Genomic DNA, 23,513 nt, shown 5'->3' with positions numbered 1-23,513 from the left:
TCAACATTCTTTTAAACTCTCCTATCTGAGCCTAGGACTTTCTGCAGCCTTCCTGTTTTAGGCTGGCAGCTTGCAGTCCCTCTCTGGTTATTTTCAGGTCTGTGTGTGCCACAGAGAGGAAGGGGGCAACCACAGTGGGAACCGCTTTCCAGCCCTGCTGCAACCCCTTTTGAACTAGCAGGCGAGAGGGCTGGTGGCCTCCAGCGTGCTCTTCTGTTCCTGTCTGCGGGCATGGCTGAAGCAAACAAACCCACCCACAGCAGCCCCCATCGTGCGGTGGATCAGTGCGTGTGCTTGGTGCTGCCTGGCACTGCTGATGGGGCGGTTCCTACAGAAAGACCCAGATGCACGGGCTCTGAGGACTGTTTCAGAAGCTCTGTCCCTCCATGCCTGGCCCTGTCCACTTGGGAGTTCCATTAGGCCATGCCTCTTCCAGCTGTCCCAGGATCTTTGATCTGGGTTAGGATGGGCCTGAAACCCAAAGCAGAAAAACACATTCTAATGAGCAGTCGCTGATCTAGAAGCTTCTCAGCCTAAACTTTATTTCAGCATTTTTCTTTCCCTCTGAATTCAGCCATGAGGCCATCCTATCAGCTTTAGGCTCTGTGGGATCCTTGAGAGAGTTCCCCTCCAAGGGAGGGACAGATGGTCGCCTTCAGGGTCCTTGTGGTTGCTCAAAAGCCAAGCGCTCGTTTTTCTTTCCTTCCTTTCCTTCCTTCCCCTCCCTCCTGCCTTCCTTCCTTCCTTTTGTTTTCTTTTTCTTTTCTTTTTTTCCAGACAGGGTCTCACTGTCATCCAGGCTGGAGTAGCGGCCCCCAATCACAGCTCACTGTAGCCTGGGTCTCCGGGACTCAAGCAATTCTCCCACCTCAGCTTCCCTAGTAGATGGGACTACAGTCATGCACCACCACACCCAGCTAATTTTTAAATTTTTTATAGAAATGGGGGGTCTCACTTTGTTACCCAGGCTGGTCTGGAATTCCTGGACCGAAGCAATCCACCCACCTGGGTCTCCCAAAGTGTTGGGGTTACAGGCGTGAGCCACTGCCCCTGGTGTTAGTTTCTGTCTGTCAAATCAGGAGGGCAGCCATGCACGTTCTGATGTCTACGGAGCACCTGTGGCCCAGACCGTGTGTCGGGTGTTTAGGTGCCATCCACAGAACCTTCCTAATAACCCTGGGCAGCATAGGCTTTCTTATCTCTAACAGATGAGGAAATGGAGACTCAGATTCTGAACCGAAGTCACAGACACAGTAGATGGTGGGTCTAAATGGGGACCCAGGTCTATCTGACTGCAAAGTCCAAACCGTTTCCTTGCCTCTGCTCCAGCCTGCGAGGAGCAGCTGGACAGAGAGACTGTGCCTTTACGGTGGTGAGTCTTCCGATGCCCAAGCCTCACCCCAGACCGATGAAATCAGAATCTCTGGAGCCCCGACCCAGACATTGGTGGGTTTTAGGGCTCCCGGCTGATTCCAGTGGGCAACCAGGCTACCAAGCACTGCTTTACCATAAGGGTACATCGCCTCCTCGAGGGCTCTCCAGGTGTGCCTTTCACAGCGTAATCCTGTTCACGAAACCAAAAATCAAAACAAGTGCCCTTTTCTCATCAACAGAACCGGGAGGAAGGGCTCTGACGGGGCTGGCGGTCCCCTGTTCTCCCCGCTCAGGTGCGGCGCTGTGGCAGGAAGCCACCCCCTCGGTCGGCCGGTGCGCGGGGCTGTTGCGCCATCAGCTCCAGCTTTCGTAACCGCACCCTGGGACTGCCCAGAGACGCTCCAGCGCGAGTTCCTCAAATGTTTTCCTGTGTTGCCAGGACCGTCCGCCGCTCTGAGTCATGTGCGAGTGGGAAGTCGCACTGACACTGAGCCGGGCCAGAGGGAGCGGAGCCGAGCGCGGCGCGGGGCTGAGGGACTCGCAGTGTATGTAGAGCGCCGGGCTCCTGCGAATGGGGGCTGCCCCCGGAGACTGAGCCAGCCTCCCCGCCCACCGCCCCGCCCCTGCCGCCCGGTTCCCACCAGCCTGTCCGCCTCTGCGGGACCATGGAGCGGTAGCCGAGGAGGAAGCATGCTGGCCGTCGGCTGCGCGCTGCTGGCTGCCCTGCTGGCCGCGCCCGGGGCGACGCTGGCCCCAGGGGGCTGCCCTGCGCAAGGTAAGGGATTCGGGCGCACCTGGAGGGCTGGGGCAGCTGGCGGCTGGGGGAAACCGCCGTGGCCACCGCAGTCTGGGGGAGGTTGGAGGGAGGAAAGGAGGTGCGACGGCTCCCCTTTTCTGTGGCTGCCTTGAGGCCCGGCGGGCACCTAGCTGTGTGGTCGCGGGCAGTGGCTCTTGCGCCCCCTGCTGCACTTGCTCCCTTGGCCCAGAGCTCTCCCCGGAATGCCCTGTGAAGCTGTGCGGGAAGCTCCCTGAGGTCAGTGTATAGGGCTGTGTCCTTGCAAACCTGACTCTCCTTCCCGGTGCCCCCATGAGCCTTTACACAACCGCGAGCCGGGTTACTCTAAGGGGAAATGGCCCGAGAGGGCGCGCCCCAGCGGGGTGATGAACCCGCCTGGGAAGTCCTTTGTACCAGCAGCGCCCCTCTTCTCCCTCTGCATTGGGGGTCCACCTCGCCTTGTCCTCCCCCGACCCCCGCGGATGCATGTGTGGATGACAGTGCCCTGACTATGAAGGGACTGACATCATGGGCGCTGAGTCACGGATCTTCCCGCTGCACGGAGTCAGTTCGGCAGCCACCAACTCTGGGAAGCCACGAGTCGGGAGGCTGGCAAGGGAATGAGACCTCCTGGGGCTGGCACGTGCTGGACTCCCCTCCAGACAAGAGAAGGAGCTGTGAGGGAGAGGGCAGAGGCACTTGTTGCTCCTGTTGACAGTAATCTGCCCCTGGCAAACCAGGCTTTTCTTGGACTCTGGCCGCATGCCCAGCTGTGTGTCTAGTCTCTCTTCTGGAAGAGCTGGGCAACTGGCTCTCCAGAGGCTTATTTTAGGGTCCAAGTGCTTATTTGAGGACACAGCAGAAAACTAAGGGGCAGCTGACAGGCTTCTGGAACAGCTGATGAGGCTGGGGAGGCTGAAGGCCCTAAGACTTTCAACCACTAGATCACACTGCGTTCCAGTCCTAGGTGAACACCGATCTCTCCCTTTGGGAAGGTGACTTTCTGCAGCTAGAGGCTGAGCTGGAGTGTCTGAGGCTCTCTTTGCTATTTGGATGGTTGTGGTCCTTATGATTGGAAGAAAAAAGGAAGGGATTACTTTTTCAATACACATTTATAACTCCTGCCACTAACAGCCACTGTTGATTGAGGCACCCATTCAATGTTTTCTAATCCTCCTCTGTATCTACATATAACTGTTCGAAAGAGGAGACTGAGGTTCAGGGAGGTTGGGAAGGCAGGTTATCAGGCCCCGGTGGTGGAGGCCGACCCCTCCTGTGGCTCTGTGCTCCAGTGTGGTAGATGTCTAAGACTCTCAAATATAGAACTAGATCAGCAGGCAGAGCTGGGGGCATTGGGGCAAGCTGAGAGTCACTTTTGTCTGGCTGAGTGCTGGGGCAGAAAAGGCTGAGGGAGGGAAGTGGAAGCCCAGCCTTGCCCATGGTGGTGTTAGAGGGATGCAAGACAGGTTTCAGGCCTTGGATGGCCTCAGGAGCAAGCAGGGCTCCCTTGGCTGCCTCCGTTTCTGTCACGCCAACCCAGGGCTCCTGGCCCAGGGAGGTTATTGTTACTGCTGTAGTTGCCACCACCTGTTGCTCCTCAGTGGATGCTAGGCCCTTCCAGGGCAGCCAGTTGCCGTCAGTTTTCTGTTTCCCTGGTGCTCAGGAAGGATAGGAGAGGAGGTCTCATGACCTGGACAGCCCATGAAAGGCAGAACTGAGAGATTGGGGAGGAAGTGAAAGTCCTCCCAGCTCAGAAGGAAAACGCAGAGAAGTAGAAATACCCAGCTCCTCTCCCACACCCACACAAACTCAGCCCACAAACTGGAGAGTAAAAATAAAGAAATCGTACAGGAAGCATGGAGCAAATGACTGTGAGATGTTTCGCTTTAGAGAAGTGAGGAGCAGACGGGGGAGCAGAGGCTGGAGTTGGCTGAGAGGGGAAATCCGCAGGTACAGCCTGCGGGGCTCTTAGAGCCCAGAGATTTGTTTTCCTGGGGATCAGCTACCGCCCACACACCCTGTAGCTGCCAGGACTTCTCAGGTGTACTCGTTGTCTAAGGGCCTGGACTAGCTGGGACTTAGGCTTCTGCCAGTTCCAACACTCTGGTGCTGGAAGGCTGGACTTGGGTGACTCAAGTTCCCTCTTGCTACTGCAATGCAAGAAAATACACAAAAGAAGTATGTATACCTTTAAGTATCTCAAAGACTTATCTCAGCTTCTGAATTTCCTTCTAGGGCAACCTCTTCCTGCCGCCAATACCCACATACATGCCTAGCCTCACCCTAAATCAGTATTTCTCAAAAGCTTAGTTCTGAGCCTAGCACCAGATTTAGTGTGTGTGTTGGGTGTGTGTGTTGGGTGGGAGGGCTTGGTAAACATCATGATTTTTGAACCCTAACCCAGATTTATTAAATAAGAACACCTGGGAGTGAGGCCTGGGGCATGTCATTTTAAACAAACTGCCCCTCGTGATTCTTAGGGACTGTCAGTTTTGAGGACGGCTTCCTAAATGGTGTCGTCGAGGAGCTGAATGAAGGCCCTCCCCCCTCGGGCTCTCTGTTGCCAGAAATCTCTCCTTGCTTTGGCTTGCTGCTTGTTTATTCATTGCAGCAAACATTTCTTGAGTCCGTGTAAAGCCTGTGAGGCCTGTGTAGGATCAGCTATACAGACTCCACCATAAAAGGAGCCTGAAAATGGTCATGGGTAAATCCTGAGAAGGACTGAGAAGCCCCAGACTCTGACCGGGCCACTCGGTACCAACTACCCGTGAACAGATTGTCTGGCTTGGGGTGGGGGGTGGTTAGAGAGAGGAAGTTCCTTTGACTGAGGACCAAGATCCCAAGGCAGCAGGCACACTGATCCTGACCGTGAGCCTCATCTCCAGTCCTTAGCAGCCGGGGTAAACAAATACTCCCCTTGCTGGGTATTCGTAGATTACACAAAGTAACCTAGGCGCTCACTGCTGAAAATATACACTCCCTTCCCCCCTCTCCTGAATCCCTGTCCCACCAAGCGTGGAAGCCACAGACCCAGCAAGCCAACCTCGTTTCCAGTCACTGAATCTAGTCTGGATTGAAGCTGTGCTCTGTAATACGGTAGCCACTAGCCACGTGTACTTATTTAAATTTAAATTATGCCAGTGCAGTGACTCACGCCTGTAATCCCAGCACTTTGGGAGGCTGAGGCAGGAGGATCTCTTGAGCTCAGGAGTTGGAGACCGACCTGGGCAACAGGGTGAGATGCTGTCTCTACAAAAAGATTTTAAAAAATTAACTGGGCACAGTGACATGAGCCTGTAGTCCCTGCTACTCAGAAGGCTGAGGTGGGAGAATCACTGGAGTCCAGTCTGCATGGAGCCATGTTTGCACTACCGAATGCCAGTCTGGGCAACAGGAGACCTTGTCTCCAAAAAAAAGTAAATTAATTTAAATGAAATCAAATAAAAAACTTAGTTTCTTAGTTGCACTAGTCACATTTAAAGTGCTCAACAGTTACCTGTTGCTAGTGGCTACTGTACTGAACAGTGCAGATACCGATCTCTTCCATCATTGCAGAAACTCCTACCGGCCAGTGCTGGGCTAGAGTGTTAGTCAGTTTCTTCCAGAGGTTTTCTGCTCTCTTTTTCCTTTATCCCCCTCTACCTGCTGCTCTCCTCCACCTGAACACAGCTCATTTTGTGTAGGTAATGGCTAAGGCCTGCAAGCCAGACACATCTCTGCCCTGCCCTGCCAAGTAAAAATTATAAGACCTTGGGCAAGTGATTTGACTTCTCTGAGAGCCAGTGTTCTAGAAAATAGAAATAATTGTATTACCTCGAAGAGTGGTTATGAAGATGAGATGAGCTAAGTAAGGTATTAAATAGAGTGTTTACAGAAGTCGCTAGCACACAGCAAGTGCTTAAATAAGTGTGGGTAATCATTCATTCACTCCAAAAATATATTTTGAGCTCCTACTCTGTTCCAGGCATGATTCTAAGAGCTGGAGATACACCGTGAATAAAAGAGACAAAAATTCCAGGCTTAGTTGAGTTTCCTTCTAGTGTGGGAGGCTATTAATGGGACGTAAATTAAATATGTGGTATGCTAGCGACTAGTGCTAAGGAGAAAAACTAAAGTCGAGAGGGAGACAGTCCCCGTGTGTGTTTGTGGCAGGGTGGGGTGGCAAGGTGCCTTAGATGGGAGCCCAGGGAAGGCCTTGCTGAGAACATAATATTTGAGTGAAGATCTGAAGGAAATATACAAATCTTTAGATTCTCTATATGTCCGTCTTGGGCAGGAAAATTCTTGCCTCCTCTTTAACAATATGTACCACCTGTGGATGTGTTATGTTCTGGAGCAGAGGGCTCTGTGGATGCCCCTGCCCTGGAGAGGTATCTCTGGGGTAACAAGTCCTCGACCCTTTAGCTCCTTGAAGTCTAGCAGAGGGAAGTGCTAAATGCCAGGTCATTAACTGCAAGTCTGCAGGTGGGATCCTTGAGGGCTGGAGTAGCAAGGGGAAGGTGGCAAAGAAAAGCCTTTTTCATTTTTTGAATACAGGATGTTACTCCTGTAGACCTCTCACCTCAGCTTCCTGAGTAGTAGTAGTACAGGTGTGCACCACCACGTCTGGCTAATTTTTTGTATTTCTTGTAGAGACAGGGTTTCGCCATGTTGCAGAGTGGTCTGGAACACCTAGGCTCAAGCAGTTCACCCTCCTTGGCCTCCTAAAGTGCTGGGATTACAGGCGTGAGCCTTTGTGTCCAGCTGGGAGGGTTTTTTTTTGTGTAGTTAATCTTTGTTCTTTACCCTCTCCTCTTGCCTGGGATCTGAAGAGGTCAAAAGTCCCTGGCAAAGGCAGAGGCTTTTCTGCCACTGAGTTCAGGCTTGACGTTAGCTGGACCTCAGCAGCCTCCCCGACTCCTGCTCATCCCTTGCCAGCTCTGTTGGGTAGTTTGTACCCTTAGGAGTGTGCCCCTGAGGCCCTGCATCCAGCACCTGTTCTCTGAATCAGTTCCCACTCCACTTCCCAACTGCTTTCCCGAAAAGCATCCTTTGGTCTTCCCTCTCTATATGACGGTTACAATAACTGTTAACATTTATGGTGTGTCAACTGTGTGCAAGTAGCCGCGCTAGGCCCTTGGCATCTGCGATCTCATGTAATCTTCAAAACAGCCTCAGGTGAGAGGAGTGCTGGCCCCATTGCATAGCCGGTGGGCTGCAGGACAAGATGAGAGGCCAGTTTTGCACAGATGGAAACTGAAATGTCTTTTGTTTTTGTTTTCGTTTTTGTATTGAGACAGAGTCTCTGTCTCCCAGGCTGGAGTGCAGTGATCTTGGCTCACTGCAACCTCTGCCTCCTGGGTTCAAGCGATTCTTCTGCCTCAGCCTCCAGAGTAGCTGGTGTTACAGGTGCACACCACCACAACTGGCTAATTTTTGTATTTTTAGTAGAGAAGGGCTTTCACCAGTTTGCCAGGCTGGTCTTGAACTCCTGACCTCAAGTGATCTGCCTGCCTTGGCCTCCCAAAGTGCTATAGGATTGCAGGCGTGAGCCACCGCACCTGGCCGAAATGAAAGTGTCTGCTAGACAATCAAGAGAGGATACTGAGAAGGAGTTGGATATGGGAGTCAGAAATTTGGGGATGAAGACTGAGCTTGAGATGTAAATGTGGGAGTCACGTGCTGGCAGATATTATTTCAAGCCCTGAGAGTGGCTGAGGTCCCCCACATCTATTCCTAGGACTTTTGGTCAGGGGAATGTTTTACAATCCACATCACTATAAATGAATTTCCTCAGTCTCTGAGAGAGGCACCTGAGGTAGCAGAGAGAAAACAGCTTTCAGGACAGGCAATCCAGGCCTGTCTCCTCATTAACTGCTTCACCAGCCAGGGGACCTTTGGGCAAGTCACTACAAGCTTTAAAGTATAAAATACTTTCTGAGGCCGGGTGTGGTGTATCATGACTGTCATGCCAGTGCTTTAGGAGGCCAAGGCAGGAGGATCACTTGAGCCCAGGAGTTTGAGGCTGCAGTGTACCATGACAGCAACACTGCACTCCAGCCTGTCTCAAAAAGAAAAAAAAAAAGTATAAAATACTGTAACAGACAAAAATGCATGCTTGATAAATGTTATTGATCCTAACAGTCATTTTTTTTTCCTTGAGACGGAGTCTTGCTCTGTCGCCCAGGCTTGAGTACAGTGGCGCGATCTTGGCTCACTGCAACTTCCGCCTCCCAGGTTCAAGCAATTCTCCTGCCTCAGCCTCCCGAGTAGCTGGGATTACAGGCATGCGCCACCAAGCCCAGCTAATTTTTGTATTTTTAGTAAAAATGGGGTTTCACCATGTTGGCCAGGCTGGTCTCAAACTCCTGACTTTGTGATCCGCCCACCTTGGCCTCCCAAAGTGCTGGGATTACAGTTGTTCCCTTTTTGCTCTTACACACCCTGCTGTGGGGAATAACTTTGCATATGCCTCTTGTTGTGTGAGTGCAAGTACTCCTGCAGGATATATTCCCCGAAGGGGAATTGATGGGCAAAGGCCATGAGATTTGTCATTTTGAGAGAATAGAAGTTGCACCAATGTATACTTCCAGCAGCATTGTGAGAATACCTGTGTCCCTACGCCCTTGCCAAAAGTGTGCTATTAACCTGGTATCTATACAGACAATGGCTTCTGTGTGGAATTAATTTGCATTTATCTTATCTGAAAAAGATTGTATGGGTTTTTTAATGCATAACCGACATTTACATAATCTGCTATGACCTGCCTGTTCATATTCAATGCTAATTTTATTTTGATTGGGTCATTGATCTTATTGTTTACAGGAGCTCTTAACATATTAACATGTCATACATGAGTTGCATATTTTTCCAATTTGTCTTTGACTTTTTTTTTGGTGATAGGGGTGGTTTTTGCCATGCAATTTCTGTCTCTGTCTCTCTCTCAGGGTCTCACTGTGTCACCCAGGCTGGAGTGCAGTGGCATGCTCATGGCTCACTGCAGCCTCAATTTCCTGGGACTCAAGCGATCCTCCTGCCTCAGTCTTCTGAGTAGCTGGGACTACAGGCGCACACCACCACATTTGACTAGTCTTTGTATTTTTTGTAGAGACGGGATTTTGCCATGTTGCTCAGACTGGTCTCAAACTCTGGGTTCAAGCAATCCTTCCTCCTTGGCCTCCCAAAGTGCTGGGATTACAGGTGTGAGCCACTGTGCCTGGCTGCAGACTTTTTTTTCCAACTGTAATTGAATTTACCAGTCTTTTTTATAGCTTCTGGGTTTTGTGTCATACTTAATAACATCCTTCCTATTCCAATATTTTATTTTATTTATTTTTTTAGAGAAGGTCAATCTACCTTTATTGGAGGAAACCTTGCACTGTAACTGTTTTAAATAATGTGTGCCCTGCCCCACCGAGTGCCTGGTGGGCTCAGGTGATCATCTTCAGCTGCCGGGCATACTCGGTGACCCGTTTGGCCAGTTCTGTGGAGGGAATGGTAATATCTTCCGACTCCTGTTGCTGGCTGGCAAAACTATATTAGTTGTTGGGACCCAGGACCCACCCTCACTTCTTGGTGTAGTCGGTCGTCTTTTTGGGTGTGTTGAAGAAAAGGATCTGGTGGCCTCAGTGAAAGGGATTTTCTCATAGCCTTTCTCAATGCACCCGGCGAGCTCATCCCTGATAGTGTTAAGCAGGATGTCGATGAAGGTGTAGCTCTCGGCGGGGATGTTACCCTTGGCCAGGAACACTTTGTTGTAGCTGCCCTCCATCAGGTATTGCTCCAGCGGCACAAGGTGTTTGATGTAGACATTGGTCTGGATGTCCTTGGCAGGCAGCCACTCCAACTCCATGTGGAACTCAGCCACCTGCTTCTGGGACAGCAGGAAGAGGAGGTTGAGGCCCAAGAGCTGGTGTATGTAGGCTGACTCGGGAAGCTGTTCCTTGTAATCAAAGTAGCAGCATTTGGGCTGGGCCATGTGGCGCTTGAAGGAGGGGATGTCCTTGCATAGGATGCTCCACTGGCCCCGATCTCCAGTATGTCACGGGCTAGAATGAGCTGCTGTTTGGTCAGCTTGGTCCCTGTGGTTGGCAAGAAGTTGAGCTCCAGAAGACCTAGCTTGAGGCGGCCCAGCCCTTCCCTGCACTTGCTAAGGTTGGGGCTTTTATGGTTCCACTCACCCTTGAGTTGCTTGCACTTGCCGTCTGCAGCCTGCAGGACAGGGCCCTAGGTCGCCATGGGCCCGGAGCTCACGGTGCCGGCTGCACCGTTCACCTCCCCTCATTCCAATATTTTAAAAGATTCTCCTTTTCTGGTATTGTTAAGAGTTTCAAAAGTTTAAATATTTGATCCATTTTTGAACTTATTAATGTTATGGATGAGGTATAAAGTCTGACTCCAGCTTTTTCTTTCCAATTGTCACCTGACATCCCTTTACAGTTTATTGAATCCATGTTTCCCCCACTGATTTTCAAAGTTACATTTTAAATCTACCAAATTCCTGTATACTTGGGTTTATACTGCCTCTTGGCATAGTGAGTAGTTAAAAGCACAAAGTCTGAGGCCCCGTTGTCTGGACTTGAATCCAGGTCACCCCTAATTAGCTACATAACCTCAGTCTCTTCTTCTGTCAAATTGACTATTGAGAAGATCAAGTTAGTTAATCCATGCAGCACGCTTAGAAACTGCCTGTATGTGTAGCAGGCACTTAGACTAAGTTATTATTTTTTTTAATGTGGTAAAATACACATAATATAAAATGTATCAGCCGGGTGCAGTGGCTCACGCCTGTAATCCCAGCACTTTGGGTGGCCGAGGCAGGCGGATCATTTGAGGTCAGGAGTTTGAAACCAGCATGGCCAACATGGTGAAACCCCATCTCTACTAAAAATACAAAAATTAGCCAGGCGTGGTGGTGGGCACCTGTAATCTCAGCTATTTGGGAGGCTGAGGCAGGAGCATCACTTGAACCCGGGAGGCAGAGGTTGCAGTGAGCTGGGATCGTGCCACTGCACTCCAGCCTGGGCGACAAGAGTGACACTCTGTCTCAAAAAAAAAAAAAAAAAAGTGTGTGTATATATATATATCATAACCATTTTAAAGTATACAGATCAGTAGTGCAGACTGAACTATTTTTTATTTTTATTAGTTCCGAACTTTGTAGTCTCTTAATTTGGTCTCCCTATCCCCATGTGCCAGTATTGCACTGTTTTAATTATGTAGCTTTATTTTTTCCTTCTTACTTTTTTAGAGACAGGTCTCACTTTTTTAGAGACAGCGTCTCACTGTGTTGCTGAGGCTGGAGTGCAGTGTCTCGATCACAGCTCACTGCAATCTTGAACTCCTGTACTCAAGCAGTCCTCTTCCCTTAGTTTTCTGAGCAGCCAGGACCACAGGTGAGTGACACCATGACTGGTTAATTAAAAAAAAAAAGTTTTGTTTTTTTTTTTGTTGAGATGGAGTCTTGCTATGTTGCCTGGGCTGGTCTTGAACTCCTCATCTCAAGAGATCCTCTCGTCTCAGCCTCCCAAAGTGTTGGGATTACAGGCATGAGCCACTACACCTGGCCAAGTAAACTTTAGAGATTAATTAGGGAACATTGACGTATTTATAATGCCGAGTCTTCCTATCTCTTGGTAGGCCTGATGGGGCTTATTTATGAGGGAGGAGGAGCTGGGGCAGGAGAGCCCAACATTCAGGTCTCACTGAGGGGAGATGTGCCCGTGACACTTCCATTCAGAACTGCTTCCTTGACGGTGATGTGGAGTGAGCTGGACCAGTGTGTGCATGCATGTGTGTACCCAAGCTCATGGCACATTGGGTGGGGAGGGGGTGGGGATGGCTCAGCAGTGATTGGAATGCAAGAGTGGGGACTTTGGGCCTGTATGAAAAAGTGCTATGGCAGAGTGACACACCTACAAAAGAGTGTGGTCAGCATAGGTCTCACACTGGGTGAGTTTTCACAAACTGAACACACGCGTGGAACCACCACCCAGAATAAGAACTGAACAGAAGCATCCTCAGGGGAGCCCTAAAGCCCCCTATGCACACCCCTCAAACCTCCCCTTACCCCTACTGGCTGCTGCATCCACACCTCCACATGACTTCTTAAATCTTCAGCTTTGCTGCCTCATAGCTAAAGGGATCAGGGAGGGGAAGCTGGGGAGTCTGTAGATATGGAATGGGGGTGCATACATCAGGTCCCTCCCTCTCCCTGCCCTCCAGAAGCACATAAAAAAATCTGACTGAGGGCCAGCCTGCCTGTTACACTCTGAGACTGTGCTCAGAGATAAAAGACAAGACCTTTTAGGCTGTACTTCTGGGAAGGCAGAGGGCTGCGTGTTAAGCCTGGACCAAGAGTCCCAGAGCCCAGCTCCAGTCCCGGCAACACCATTCACTGCTGCGTGACTTCTGGGCCCTGGTTCTCCTCATCCACCAAAATGAGTAGGTTGGCCTGAGTTGTCCTTAAGAGCCCTGAATAGCCTTAAAATAGCACTCCTCATCTCAGCACCCCACTCCCTGGCTGTAGCTTCTCACTGTCCCCTTTGGGACCAAAATCCTGTGTGTGTCCATCTGCAGGTACTAATGGCTTTCTTCTCAGGCCCTGCTGCGTCCTGCCTTTCATCTCTTTATTTCTCTCTCTGCTCCTGGGGTTAGGTTGGGACCAGGGAGTGGATTGTTTGCCCTCCTTAGATATCTTTCTTTTTTTGAGACAGGGTCGCCCAGGATGGAGTGCAGTGGTATGATCTTGGCTCACTGCAAACTCCATCTCCAGGGTTCAAGTGATTCTCCTACCCCACCCTCCCGAGTAGCTGGGATTACAGGCACGCACCACCATGCCTAGCTAATTTTTTTTTGTTTGTTTTTTGTTTTTGAAACGGAGTTTCACTCTTGTTGCCCAGGCTGGAGTGCAGTGGCATAATCTCAGTTCACAGCAACCTTCTGGTTTCAAGTGATTCTCCTGCCTCAGCCTCCCGAATAGCTGGGATTACAGGCACCTGCCACCACACACAGCTAATTTTTGTATTTTTAGTAGAGACAGGGTTTCACCATGTTGGCCAGGCTGGTCTCAAACTCCTGACCTTGTGATCCACCCACCTTGGTCTCCCAAAGTGCTGGGATTACAGGCGTGAGCCACCGCACCCAGCCTAGTTTTTTTGTTTTTTGGTATAGATGGAGTTTCACTGTGTTGGCCAGGCTGTTCTCGAACTCCTGATCTCAGGTGATCCGCCCGCCTCAGCCTCCCAAAGTGCTGGGATTATAGGCGTGAGCTGCAGCACATGGCCTTAGATATCTTTTCCTCTAATTAGTTTATAATCTCTGAGAGTTGACCCAGGCTGGACCTTCTTGGACTGGAGCCAGGTGGTTATCTCTGATGCTGCCAGGGGAGGATTAAATGTTTTATCTCCTGAGTTGGTCACATGCGCACGCGGGTCTCTGAGTCAGCATTGAGCATTACCTGTTTAGGGGTCCAAAGGAACCTCCCTCCCAGACCCTCTCTCTAGCAGTATACGGTCCATGGTGTGGATGGGAGGAAGGCAAGGCCAAGGTAAATACTGACTCCGCCAAATACAAGACAAATACAAGCAGGTACAAGAAGTACAAATACATATGTGGGGGAGGGAGCAAAGGCCTGCCAGCCAGAGCTAGTCATCTGAGAAGAGGGGGCTGTGGACAGGTGGGGCTGGGAGCTGAGTCAGAGAAGGCCCCTGGGCCTCTGGTTAGAGCCTGGGAGCCTTGACTTGCCGTAGCCTGCGGCCTTGCCTCTTCCTGGACAGTGGCCGAGGGTGCCCTCTGAAATGTTAAGGAGAAATGAATGGGCCCAGACGATGGGGTGACCTGGGGAGGATGCGAGATTTGGAGTCCAAGGGGAGGCAGTTTTAGGGTCTAATTCATCCTATACACGCTGCGGCTGTGGGGAAGGGCAAGAAAGGCCAAGGGCATGACTCCTGGCTCCTGAGAGTCCCCCGGTATCCCATTAGGTTGGTAGCTGCAGTGATGGCGCTGACCCCCCACTTATGCACACCCCTCAAGCCTCAGCATTCCCTTCCCTGGGCTCTGAAGGGTAGAAAGATCTGAGAAGAGCGGGGAAGAGGAGAGGAAATTGGAGAGGGGGAGAGAGAGGCTGGTGGGGAGCCCAGAGAAGGGAGCTGGGGGTGGAGTATGGAGAGCTACCTGGGCCAAGGAGGGAGAGGCTTTGGCCAGGCTCACCTGGGTCCAGCATGGATTCCCTCACGCGTGAGCTGTGTGAATTTGGGCAAGTTCCCTAACTTCTCTGATCTCTTGTCGCCTCAACAATGAAATGGGGACAAGACTTCCTTCCTGGAAGACTTTTGGTGAGGAGTAGTGTGCTCGTAGGGAAAGCCCAGGGCTCAGGGTAAGTGTCCCAACTGCTAATGATTATTACAGTTATCATCACATCAAAGCCAGGAGCCAGTCTCGGTCCAAAGATGGAGAATGCAAGAACAGGCGACCAAGAGCCCTGGGACTTGTCCTAGCCCTCGTGGGAGCAGATTCTACATTTGTTTCCATTTGGACACAAGGTACCCACAGGCTTCTCCTGGAGGCTTCTCAGCACCCACCTACTTTTAGATCAAGACCATTATTGCTGGCAGGGGACCTTTGGTTTCTCTGTGGCCCCTTCTGAAATCCTATGCGTTTGCAACCCAAGAAGCTGGGTCAGGCTGGGGGGCCTCCTGTGCCGCCAGCTGGCCTGGGCAGCGGGGATCTACGTCCCTGCTCAGAAACCGGGGTGGTGGGATGGGATTAGCAGGCACGAGCCAAGTCTATGTCCTCGGTGGCAGGCCAGGCAGCTGGTTCACCGCTTACATAAATGGGGCCAGGAAGCTGAACTTGTTTTTGCTGGCAAGAGCCACGGCAAGCTGCAAGAGAGTTGAGAAATATGTGTCTCCGTGTGCGTGTTTTTCTCTGGTTATTGACATTTGCAAGTTTACTTGAAAAGGGGGAAAAAAGAAAAACAACAAAGCTGTTTGGGTTCCTTGCACCCAAACTTACATCCCAACTAGGGAGGAACCCCACTTTCCCAGAGCTGTGCTGCAGGGTCCCCAGGCCAAGGGGTGTCTGGGCTATGGTGGGGGTCCCAGTACCCCTGGGAGGGAGATTCCTAGGCCACTGGGACAGGGAGATACGGGCTTGCTTGCTGGGAGTTACTAGGACCTAAACTCTCTTTCCCTTGAGGAATAGGAGGCAAGGGAGGTTGTGGGAATTTTCCCTCCTCTAGAGCTCTCCAGGGAGAAAGAAGCATTTTTCTGAGGGCACTGGGACGATCTGGTCATCATCCTTCTCCCAAAGCCATCAACTACTAAAATAATAAATCCATAGATTAATTATGTGTTTTCAAGCTGAGTATTGTCTGCTTCTTGCCCTATGAGAGCTAATGATTGGGCGCTATGGGATGCTAGACCGCAGGAGTGGGGGCCTGTGGGGGACCTACAGGTCACAGTCTGAACCCTCATTTCACAGAGAAGGCCAGTGGGCTCTGCCAGGGGCAGTGACGTGCCCGTGGCTGCCTGTGAGTCATCACAAGACCAGGAATAGAACTCAGGTCGCCTGACAGCACAGAGCTGTTTCCTCTACACCAAGGGGCCTCCTGCTTGTGGAGATGTACTGTATTTTATATATTTATTTATTTATTTTTGAGAAGGAGTCTTGCCCAGGCTGGAGTGCAGTGGTGCAATCTCGGCTCACTGCAGCCTTTGGTTCACTGCAGCCTCTGCTTCCCGGGTTCAAGCGATTCTCCTGCCTCAGCCTCCTGAGTAGCTGGGATTACAGGCACGCACCACGGTACCTGGCTACTTTTTGTATTTTTAGTAGAGATGGGGTTTCACCATAGTGGCCAGGCTGGTCTTGAACTCCTGACCTCAGGTGATCCACCCACCTCGGCCTCCCAAAATGCTGAGATTACAGGCGTGAGCCACCGCATCCTGCTGAGATGTATTTTATATTAAAGAACAAATCAAGGCAGACTGTATGTTTGTGTCAGCCCAACCCCACACAATTATTAGTCAGTGATTAAACTGACCAGACCAGACCAGACACCAAGTGCCATTGACTGTTGAGGAGGAGCTTGGGGGTTTGTTTTCGGGAGGCAATACTCCCTCCTTTTGTGATCTAGTCCCAGGTGAGGTGCTTCCTTGTCCTCTCTGCAGAATCCCATTCCTTCTTAGCCTGGGCTGAAGGTGCTCCCTCCCCGTATGTGACCCTGGCCTTGCTGCAGTCCTTGGGTGCCCCTTCCTCCATCCTGCCTCTGTACTGCTTCATGGTGCACAGGAACCAAGGAGGGGCAGGGGACAGTCGGTTTTTTCTCAGGGAGATTGGAAGAGAACAGAAACAAGAAGCAATGGAATGCTCCTGTCCTGGAGGCTGGCGGGGCAGTGGGGAGAAGTGGGGAAGCCATTGAGCCTGCACATAATTTTGACAGGCTTGGCTCATGCCTGCCAATCCCATCCCACTGCCTGGGTTTCTGAGCAGGGACATGGGTGCCCACTGTCCAGGCTAGCTGGCAGCACAGGACAGCGTCCAACCTAACCCAGGCTCTTGGGTTGCAAAGGCATAGCATTTCAGAAGGGGCCACAGAGGAACCGAAGGTCCCCCTGCTTGTGGAGTCAGGCCTGATCTCCTTGAGGGTGCTAACACCCTCCATGTTCCCCTGTGGGTCCTCCTTCCCTCCTTACTGCGTTTCAGATAATCCAGACACCAGCCCTCCCCAGAACTCTCACGGTTTGTTTTTTTTTTTGTTTTTTGTTTTTTTTGAGACACAGTCTTGCTCTGTGTCCCAGCTGGAGTGCAGTGGCACAATCACAGCTCACTTCAGCCTTGACCTCCCAGGCTCAAGTGATCCTTCTGCCGCAACCTCCCAGATAGCTGGGACCACAGACATGTGTCACCATGCCCAGCTAATTTTAGAGTTTTTTGGTAGAGATGGAGTTTTGCCATGTTATCCAGGCTGGTCTCAACCTCCTGGGCACAAATGATCCTCCCATCTCAGGCTCCCAAAGTGTTGGGATAACAGGTGTGAGCCATGGTGCCTGGACTCTCAATTATTTTTGTTTTTTAATTATTATTATTATTATTACTATTTTGGAGATGGAGTTTTGCTTTTGTGGCCCAGGCTGGAGTGCAATGGCATGATCTCAGCTCACTGCAATCTCTGCCTCCTGGGCTCAAGCAGTTCTCCTGCCTCAGCCTCCCGAGTAGCTGGGATTACAGGCGCGTGCCATCATGCCCGTCTAATTTTGTATTTTTAGTATGGGGTTTCTCCATGTTGGTCAGGCTGGTCTGGAACTCCCGACCTCAGGTGATCTGCCCACCTTGGCCTCGCACAGTGCTGGGATTATGCCCGGTGACTCTCAGTTCTTAATGCCTTGCATATGCTGTTCTCTCTTTATGGAATGTAACTCCCTGTGGCTCCACTTATCAAACCCCCATCCATTTATCAAGGCCTTGATCGATCAAATCTCTCTTCCCCCTTTAGAATAATTGATCCCTCTTCTTAGTTCCCTCAGTATGTTGGAGACATTTATATCAGGTTGGCCTGTATTATAGATAGTTTTAAGTTCTAGGGCTTTGTGGGGTTTAAAGAAGATTACGATATAGAAAAGACGGGAAGGAGTGCCAGTGCATCGTAGATACTCAGTAACTTCAATATGGAGTTTTTTTTCCTGGATTAGGAACTTCTGAACTTGCACATCATGGGTGCACAAAAATTATTGAATTCTTAAAGAAGGGACAGGCATAGGCTTGTAATCCTGGCTCTAAATGCTAGCAATTTCTCACGGACAAATGCTCTGTTGATTGTGTGCTCTTTGCTAAATTTCAGAGTGTGCACCAGCCACGCCTTCGCCCCCGCCTGCCCGCCGTCTCCTAGCGCCTGCTATGCAAGGCCTGTGTCAGGCTAGCGGGGAGCATGAAAACAACTGGGCATATCTCCCAGGAGCAGGAAGGACTGCTCTCAGGAGCCCCCTCCTCACCTGGTTCCCCATCGTGTGTCTTCCTTTTGGCCCTTCTCTTTGGTGGGGCCTATTTAGGGAGGGCCCCAGCAGATTCCCAGGGAACAGAAAAACAGGGACGGATGGGAGGAATCAAGGCTGAGCCCAGGGATGGTGTCTTGTGTCCACTAGGGAATCAGGCCTACAGGGGAAGGCTGGGCTATGGGTGCAGAATTCAGTAACAGTGACAGTGAGAGAACTCAGCAGTGCAAGGGCAAAGTGGCACTGTCTGGCCTGAAGGTGCTCAGAAGCTGCTTGTATTGAAAAACCCACCCTCATCCCCCGATATCCCTCAGTGCCCACTGTGCTCTGCCGTACCCTCTCCCTCCTTCCTAGAAATCCTAACTCAGACCCAGGCTATCTAGCCTGTTTAATTATATATATATATTCATTATAAGAGCAATATAGGCAACTTATAGAAAATTCAAACAGTACAGAAAGACGCAGGGAAGAGAAAGAAATCACTTCCAGCACCATCATTTGGAGAGGAGGGCAGAGGTAGCAAGAGGACACTTCTGTGAATGTTACTTGTTCTGAGAGTCACACATGAGGCTTCCCCACTGCCACCCGGCTGTCACGGGTACTGAGTCAGAGATTTGGGTCAGGAGGCAGAGGGCTGAGTGGGTGGGAGGGGAGGGGTGGTGCTGCCCACTCTGACTTTAGCAAGTATATTTTCTTATGGTCTTTATGAGTATTTCTTTGATCATTCTGCATACAGTGCTTTTAAAAGCGTAGTTAACCCAGTGTTGTTCGCAGGTTCTAGAGGAAATATATTTTGAAGCAGGGCTGTGACAGGCAATACTTGCCAATGGGTGGTTTATAATTAATCATTCCCTATTTTAAAAAATAGTGACTCAGTTTTAAAGATTCAGAAAACCATTACTGAAGTTCCTTGGCAGAGGAAGTGGCCATTATGTTGCTCCCTGCAGCTCTGCTTTTGTGGAAGAGGAAAAAAAAAAAGTATTTTTATTTGATATTTCTCTGAGCTGCTCAGATACTTTGGCCATTGTTAGTGAGTGCAGGAGCAGAACAGCCCCTGCTATTGTTCAGGCTGGCTGCTAAACATGGCAAGAGCTTCCCGCTGAACTGGGGTAGGGGAAATGACCAGAAAGACGTATTTACTGGATTTGGCAAAGGCAGAAGCAGAAAAGAGAGCTTCCTGTGGCTCCAGGAGTCTATTTCCTTGCCTCAGCGGGTTCCTCTGCCCCCCAGCCTGGGCCTGCCCATCGCACAACACGAGAAGGCACCACTTAGACCCCCTCTCCGCAAACCGTGCTCCTGGGAGTTTTTGGTGCCGAGACCCTCTCTGTGGGTACCCCAACGTGCCCTATATTCAGCAAACATGCATTAAGCACCTACTGAGTTCTCTGGTGAGTGATGACCAGGAGCTTCCAGTGTTGTCACCATGGTCGGGGAAGGGACCTTTTTATAGTTGAGGACTGTGCCGTGTGAAAAGTGCCAGTGATTGGATGAGCCGTGGTGGTCCTTGACCCCTGCCTTCGACCTTCATGCATCCTGCACTTGTGTCTGTTGCATGCTGGTGCTCCTAGACTGCCCTGTGAATTCTGATTTCTGCTAATCAGCTGAGGAAGGGATATTGCAAGCATTGCACTGGGAGCAGTTCTCTTTGGGCACTGTTTCCATCTTTGTTCCTGCAAGTTTGTCATTTATGCAGGAACTTGAAGTCCGTGTTAGGCTTTATCTTGACAGCTGCTTTATCAAGTGGAAAATGGAAAAGTGGAAATATTGGTGCATTGATTAGAAGTGTCGTTGCATCTTCCATACGTAACCACATTCAGGCACTGATGGACTTCAAGATGTGGACTGGATGTGGTAAACTGCTGCCTCCATCAGGTGCCCACTGGAGTTCAACACACTGGACCATGTGTTCAGTTGTGAAGGAAAAGGACACATATCACACACACGCCAACACCAGCAGTTTCACTCTTAGGGAAGTTCCTGGGCAAGTGCACTGAGTCATAAGAAAGTTAATAGCCGCCCTCTTTGATATGGCAAAACACTGGGAATGACCCCAAACCTCCCTCAGTGAGAGAATGATAGGGTCACACAACAGAATACTACATAGCAGTGAAACTGAATTAACTATATATGTCAGTGAATCAGAGAAACATATCAATGAGGCTGGGCCAGGTGGTCATGCCTGTAATCCCAACATTTTGGAGGCCCAGGTGGGAGGATTGCTTGAGGCCAGGAGTTTGAGACCAGCCCGGGCAATATAGTGAAACTTCATGTCTAAAAAAAAAGAAAAGAAAATAGCCAGGCATGGTAGCATGTACCTGTAGTCCCAGCTACTTGGGAAACTGAGGTGAGAGGATCAGTTGAGCCCAGGAATTTGAAGTTGCAGTGAACTGTAATTATGCCACTGTACTTCAGCCTGAGTGACAGAGTGAGACCCTGTTCCAAGAAAAAGAAAAAAAAAAAAAAAAAAAGAGCAGCCGGGCACGATGCCTCATGCCTGTAATCCCAGCACTTTGGGAGGCTAAGGCGGGAGGATGGCTTGAGGCCGGGAGTTAAAGACCAGCCTGGGCAATATATTGAGAACTTGTCTGTAGTAAAAATTAAAAAATTAGCCGGGCGGCCGGGCGCGGTGGCTCATGCCTGTAATCCCAGCACTTTGGGAGGCCGAGGCGGGCGGATCACAAGGTCAGGAGATCGAGACCACGGTGAAACCCTGTCTCTATTAAAAATACAAAAAATTAGCCGGGCGCGGTGGTGGGCGCCTGTAGTCCCAGCTACTCAGGAGGCTGAGGCAGGAGAATGGCGTGAACCCGGGAGGTGGAGCTTGCAGTGAGCCGAGATTGCGCCACTGCACTCCAGCCTGGGGAACAGAGCGAGACTCCATCTCAAAAAAAAAAAAAAAAAAAAAAAAAATTAGCTGGGCATGGTGGTATGCACCTATAGTCCCAGTTACTCAGGAGGCTAAGGTGGGAGGATTGCTTGAGCCCAGGAGTTTGAGGTTGCAAAAAGCTATGATTGTGTCACTGCACTCTACCCTGGGCAACAGACTGAGACTCTGTATCACACACACACACACACACACACACAGGAAGTTCGAGAAAAGCACCAGCTGGGCGTGGTGGCTCATGCCTGTAATCCCAGCACTTTGGGAGGCAGAGGTGGGTGGATCACCTGAGATCAGGAGTTCAAGACCAGCCTGACCAATAGGGTGAAACCCCATCTCTACTAAAAATACAAAAAAAAAAAAAAATTAGCCGGATGTGGTGGTGTGTGCCTGTAGTCCCAACTACTTGGGAGTCTGAGACAGGAGAATTACTTGAACATGGGAGGTTGAGGATGTAGTGAGCTGAGATCACGCCACTGCACTTCAGCCTAGGTGACAGAGCGAGACTGTCCCTTCCCCCGCAAAAAAAAAAAAAAGAAAAGAAAAGAAAATGAAAAGAGAAAAGCACATCACAGCAGAAGACTATATTCAAACCATTTATATGAAGCTCAAAAATGAAGCAAAGTTAAGAAAAATTTAGGGATCCAGGGGTAGTGAACTTAATTTTAAAAGTTAGGTTGGTGGGCTCTCCTGGGTGTTTTATGCTTCCTAAATTAACTTTTATGTATGTAGCTTTTACATACATTACATATATGAATTTGCATGGATTATGTAATATATTAAAAAATGATGTTTGCAATGCTAAAAATATATTGTTGAACATTCTATTTCTGTGAAAGCTATATTGTAGTTGGGGCTTTTTATAACTCTTTCAAGCCCTCTGGGCAGTAGCGGTCCACTCCTTATTGCCCTCAGTGGACTTCACCTTCTAGGGACTCAGATTTTTTTTTTTGAGACAAAGTCTCACTCTATCACCCAGGCTGGAGTGCAGTGGCACAATCTCGACTCACTGCAACCTCCGCCTCCCAGGTTCAAGCAATTCTCCTGCCTCAGCCTCTTGAGTAGCTAGGATTACAGGCATGCGCCACCATGGCCAGCTAATTTTTGTGTTTTTAGTAGAGATGGTGTTTCACCACGTTTGCCAGGCTGGTCTCGAACTCCTGACCTCAGGTGATCCACCCGCCTCAGCCTCCCAAAGTGCTGGGATTACAGGTGTGAGGCCCAGCTGGGACTCGGATTTTGCTGAGGACCAGGAGAGTACTGTATACTGTGTCCTGGCCTTGCAGCAGCGAATGCGTCTCCCATCTCTCAAGGGCAGGTCTCTGGGATGCCTGATTGTGTCTTCCTCGCCAGTGCCTGGCTGCTACAGCCTCCTCGAATGTTTATCAAACATAGGACTTGCTCACTGTGGGAGAAAGTGAGGCCATAGGGGTCTTGGGAACCTGCCCAAACTCCCCTGGCTGCATGGTGACAATTCAACCACCTTTCTTACCCAAGGTCCAGGGCTCTGTTGGTGACCAGAGAAAACCTTAGATGACCGGCTGCCATGATGGCCTTGTATCTGTCCTTTTCTGTCAGCCTCCGGGTAGAGGGTGCCAGGGAGGAGGACTCTGGCTCCAGGTGTGAAAGTGAGAGGGAAGTGTGAAGGGTATCTGTATAGCTAGGCAGGGCCCAATGCCAGGCAGAGCTATCTTTGCCCCTTTGATGTCTATGTCTGTCTCCCTGGACTGTGGCCAGTAGCCAGTGTGGGCTCCAACCTCACCAGCTTTGGGGGTGTTATCTGCCTGGGAGTCACTGATCCTTACTCCCTCCTCTGACAGCCACCTTGGATGAGGTGAAAGGAAGGACAGTCTGCTAAGTATGAGATAACGCCTCATAAACAAGAAGGGCTTTGCAGGCCAGGCAGGGAGCCTCGTGCTGCTTCTGAGTCCCAGGAGCATGGGCCAGGAGGTGAGGTCAGGCACTCAGCAGCTGCTGGTCCTTTCTGAAATCTTTGGCCAGATATATTGCTACTGCTTGCTAATAAACAGTTATGTATTTGGTTCGAAGGACCAAGTGTGCTTACATGAAAACTGGCTGTGTTCCCTGGCCTCTGTTTCCTTAGCTGGTTGGACTAATTTGATTGATTGGTTAATAAATGAGTCCAAGGTGGTTGGGCTAATTTTTATCTTAGATTCTATGAATCTATAACTGCTACTCAAAAAAAGTGTACTTGTTCCTTTAATCTTTAATCTCCTTTTTCTTGAGTAGTAGAATACACCCAATTTTTTTTCAAGGGGCAGATAATGCATTTTGCTTTTTAACCTTCCAGTTTGGTCCCTAGAGTAAACACAGCATTGCTGTAGTAGATGTAGGGTAGTGGAGGGAGCGTGGAACAGGGAACCAGGAGCTCTGGTTTCCACCCCAGCTGTGCATCTGGGCCAGTCTCCTGATTCTTCTGTGCCTTGGTTGCCAACTGTACAATAGGCATTCTGCCATGAATACCCTGCGATTTGGAGGCCTCCTGTGTACATGT

The 23,513-nt window shown here is 50.2% G+C and overlaps 1 protein-coding gene and 1 pseudogene across 1 annotated transcript in view; one reads left to right on the top strand and one right to left on the bottom strand.

The window, feature by feature from the left end:
* Nucleotides 1-1,514: 1,514 nt before the first annotated feature.
* Nucleotides 1,515-23,513, top strand: part of IL6R (interleukin 6 receptor) — a 62,323-nt gene continuing 40,324 nt past the window's right edge. Inside the window, 1 exon segment of the mRNA XM_007976966.3 lies at nucleotides 1,515-2,149. Coding sequence (XP_007975157.1) covers nucleotides 2,065-2,149 — 85 coding nt within the window. The 5' untranslated portion in view covers nucleotides 1,515-2,064.
* LOC140709401 (26S proteasome non-ATPase regulatory subunit 8 pseudogene) lies at nucleotides 7,947-23,468 on the bottom strand (annotated as a pseudogene).

Source organism: Chlorocebus sabaeus, chromosome 20 (genome assembly GCF_047675955.1).
Source record: "Chlorocebus sabaeus isolate Y175 chromosome 20, mChlSab1.0.hap1, whole genome shotgun sequence".
NCBI lineage: Eukaryota > Metazoa > Chordata > Mammalia > Primates > Cercopithecidae > Chlorocebus > Chlorocebus sabaeus.
Note: the sequence above shows the minus strand (reverse complement) of the source record. Positions and strands in the feature narration are given on the sequence as shown.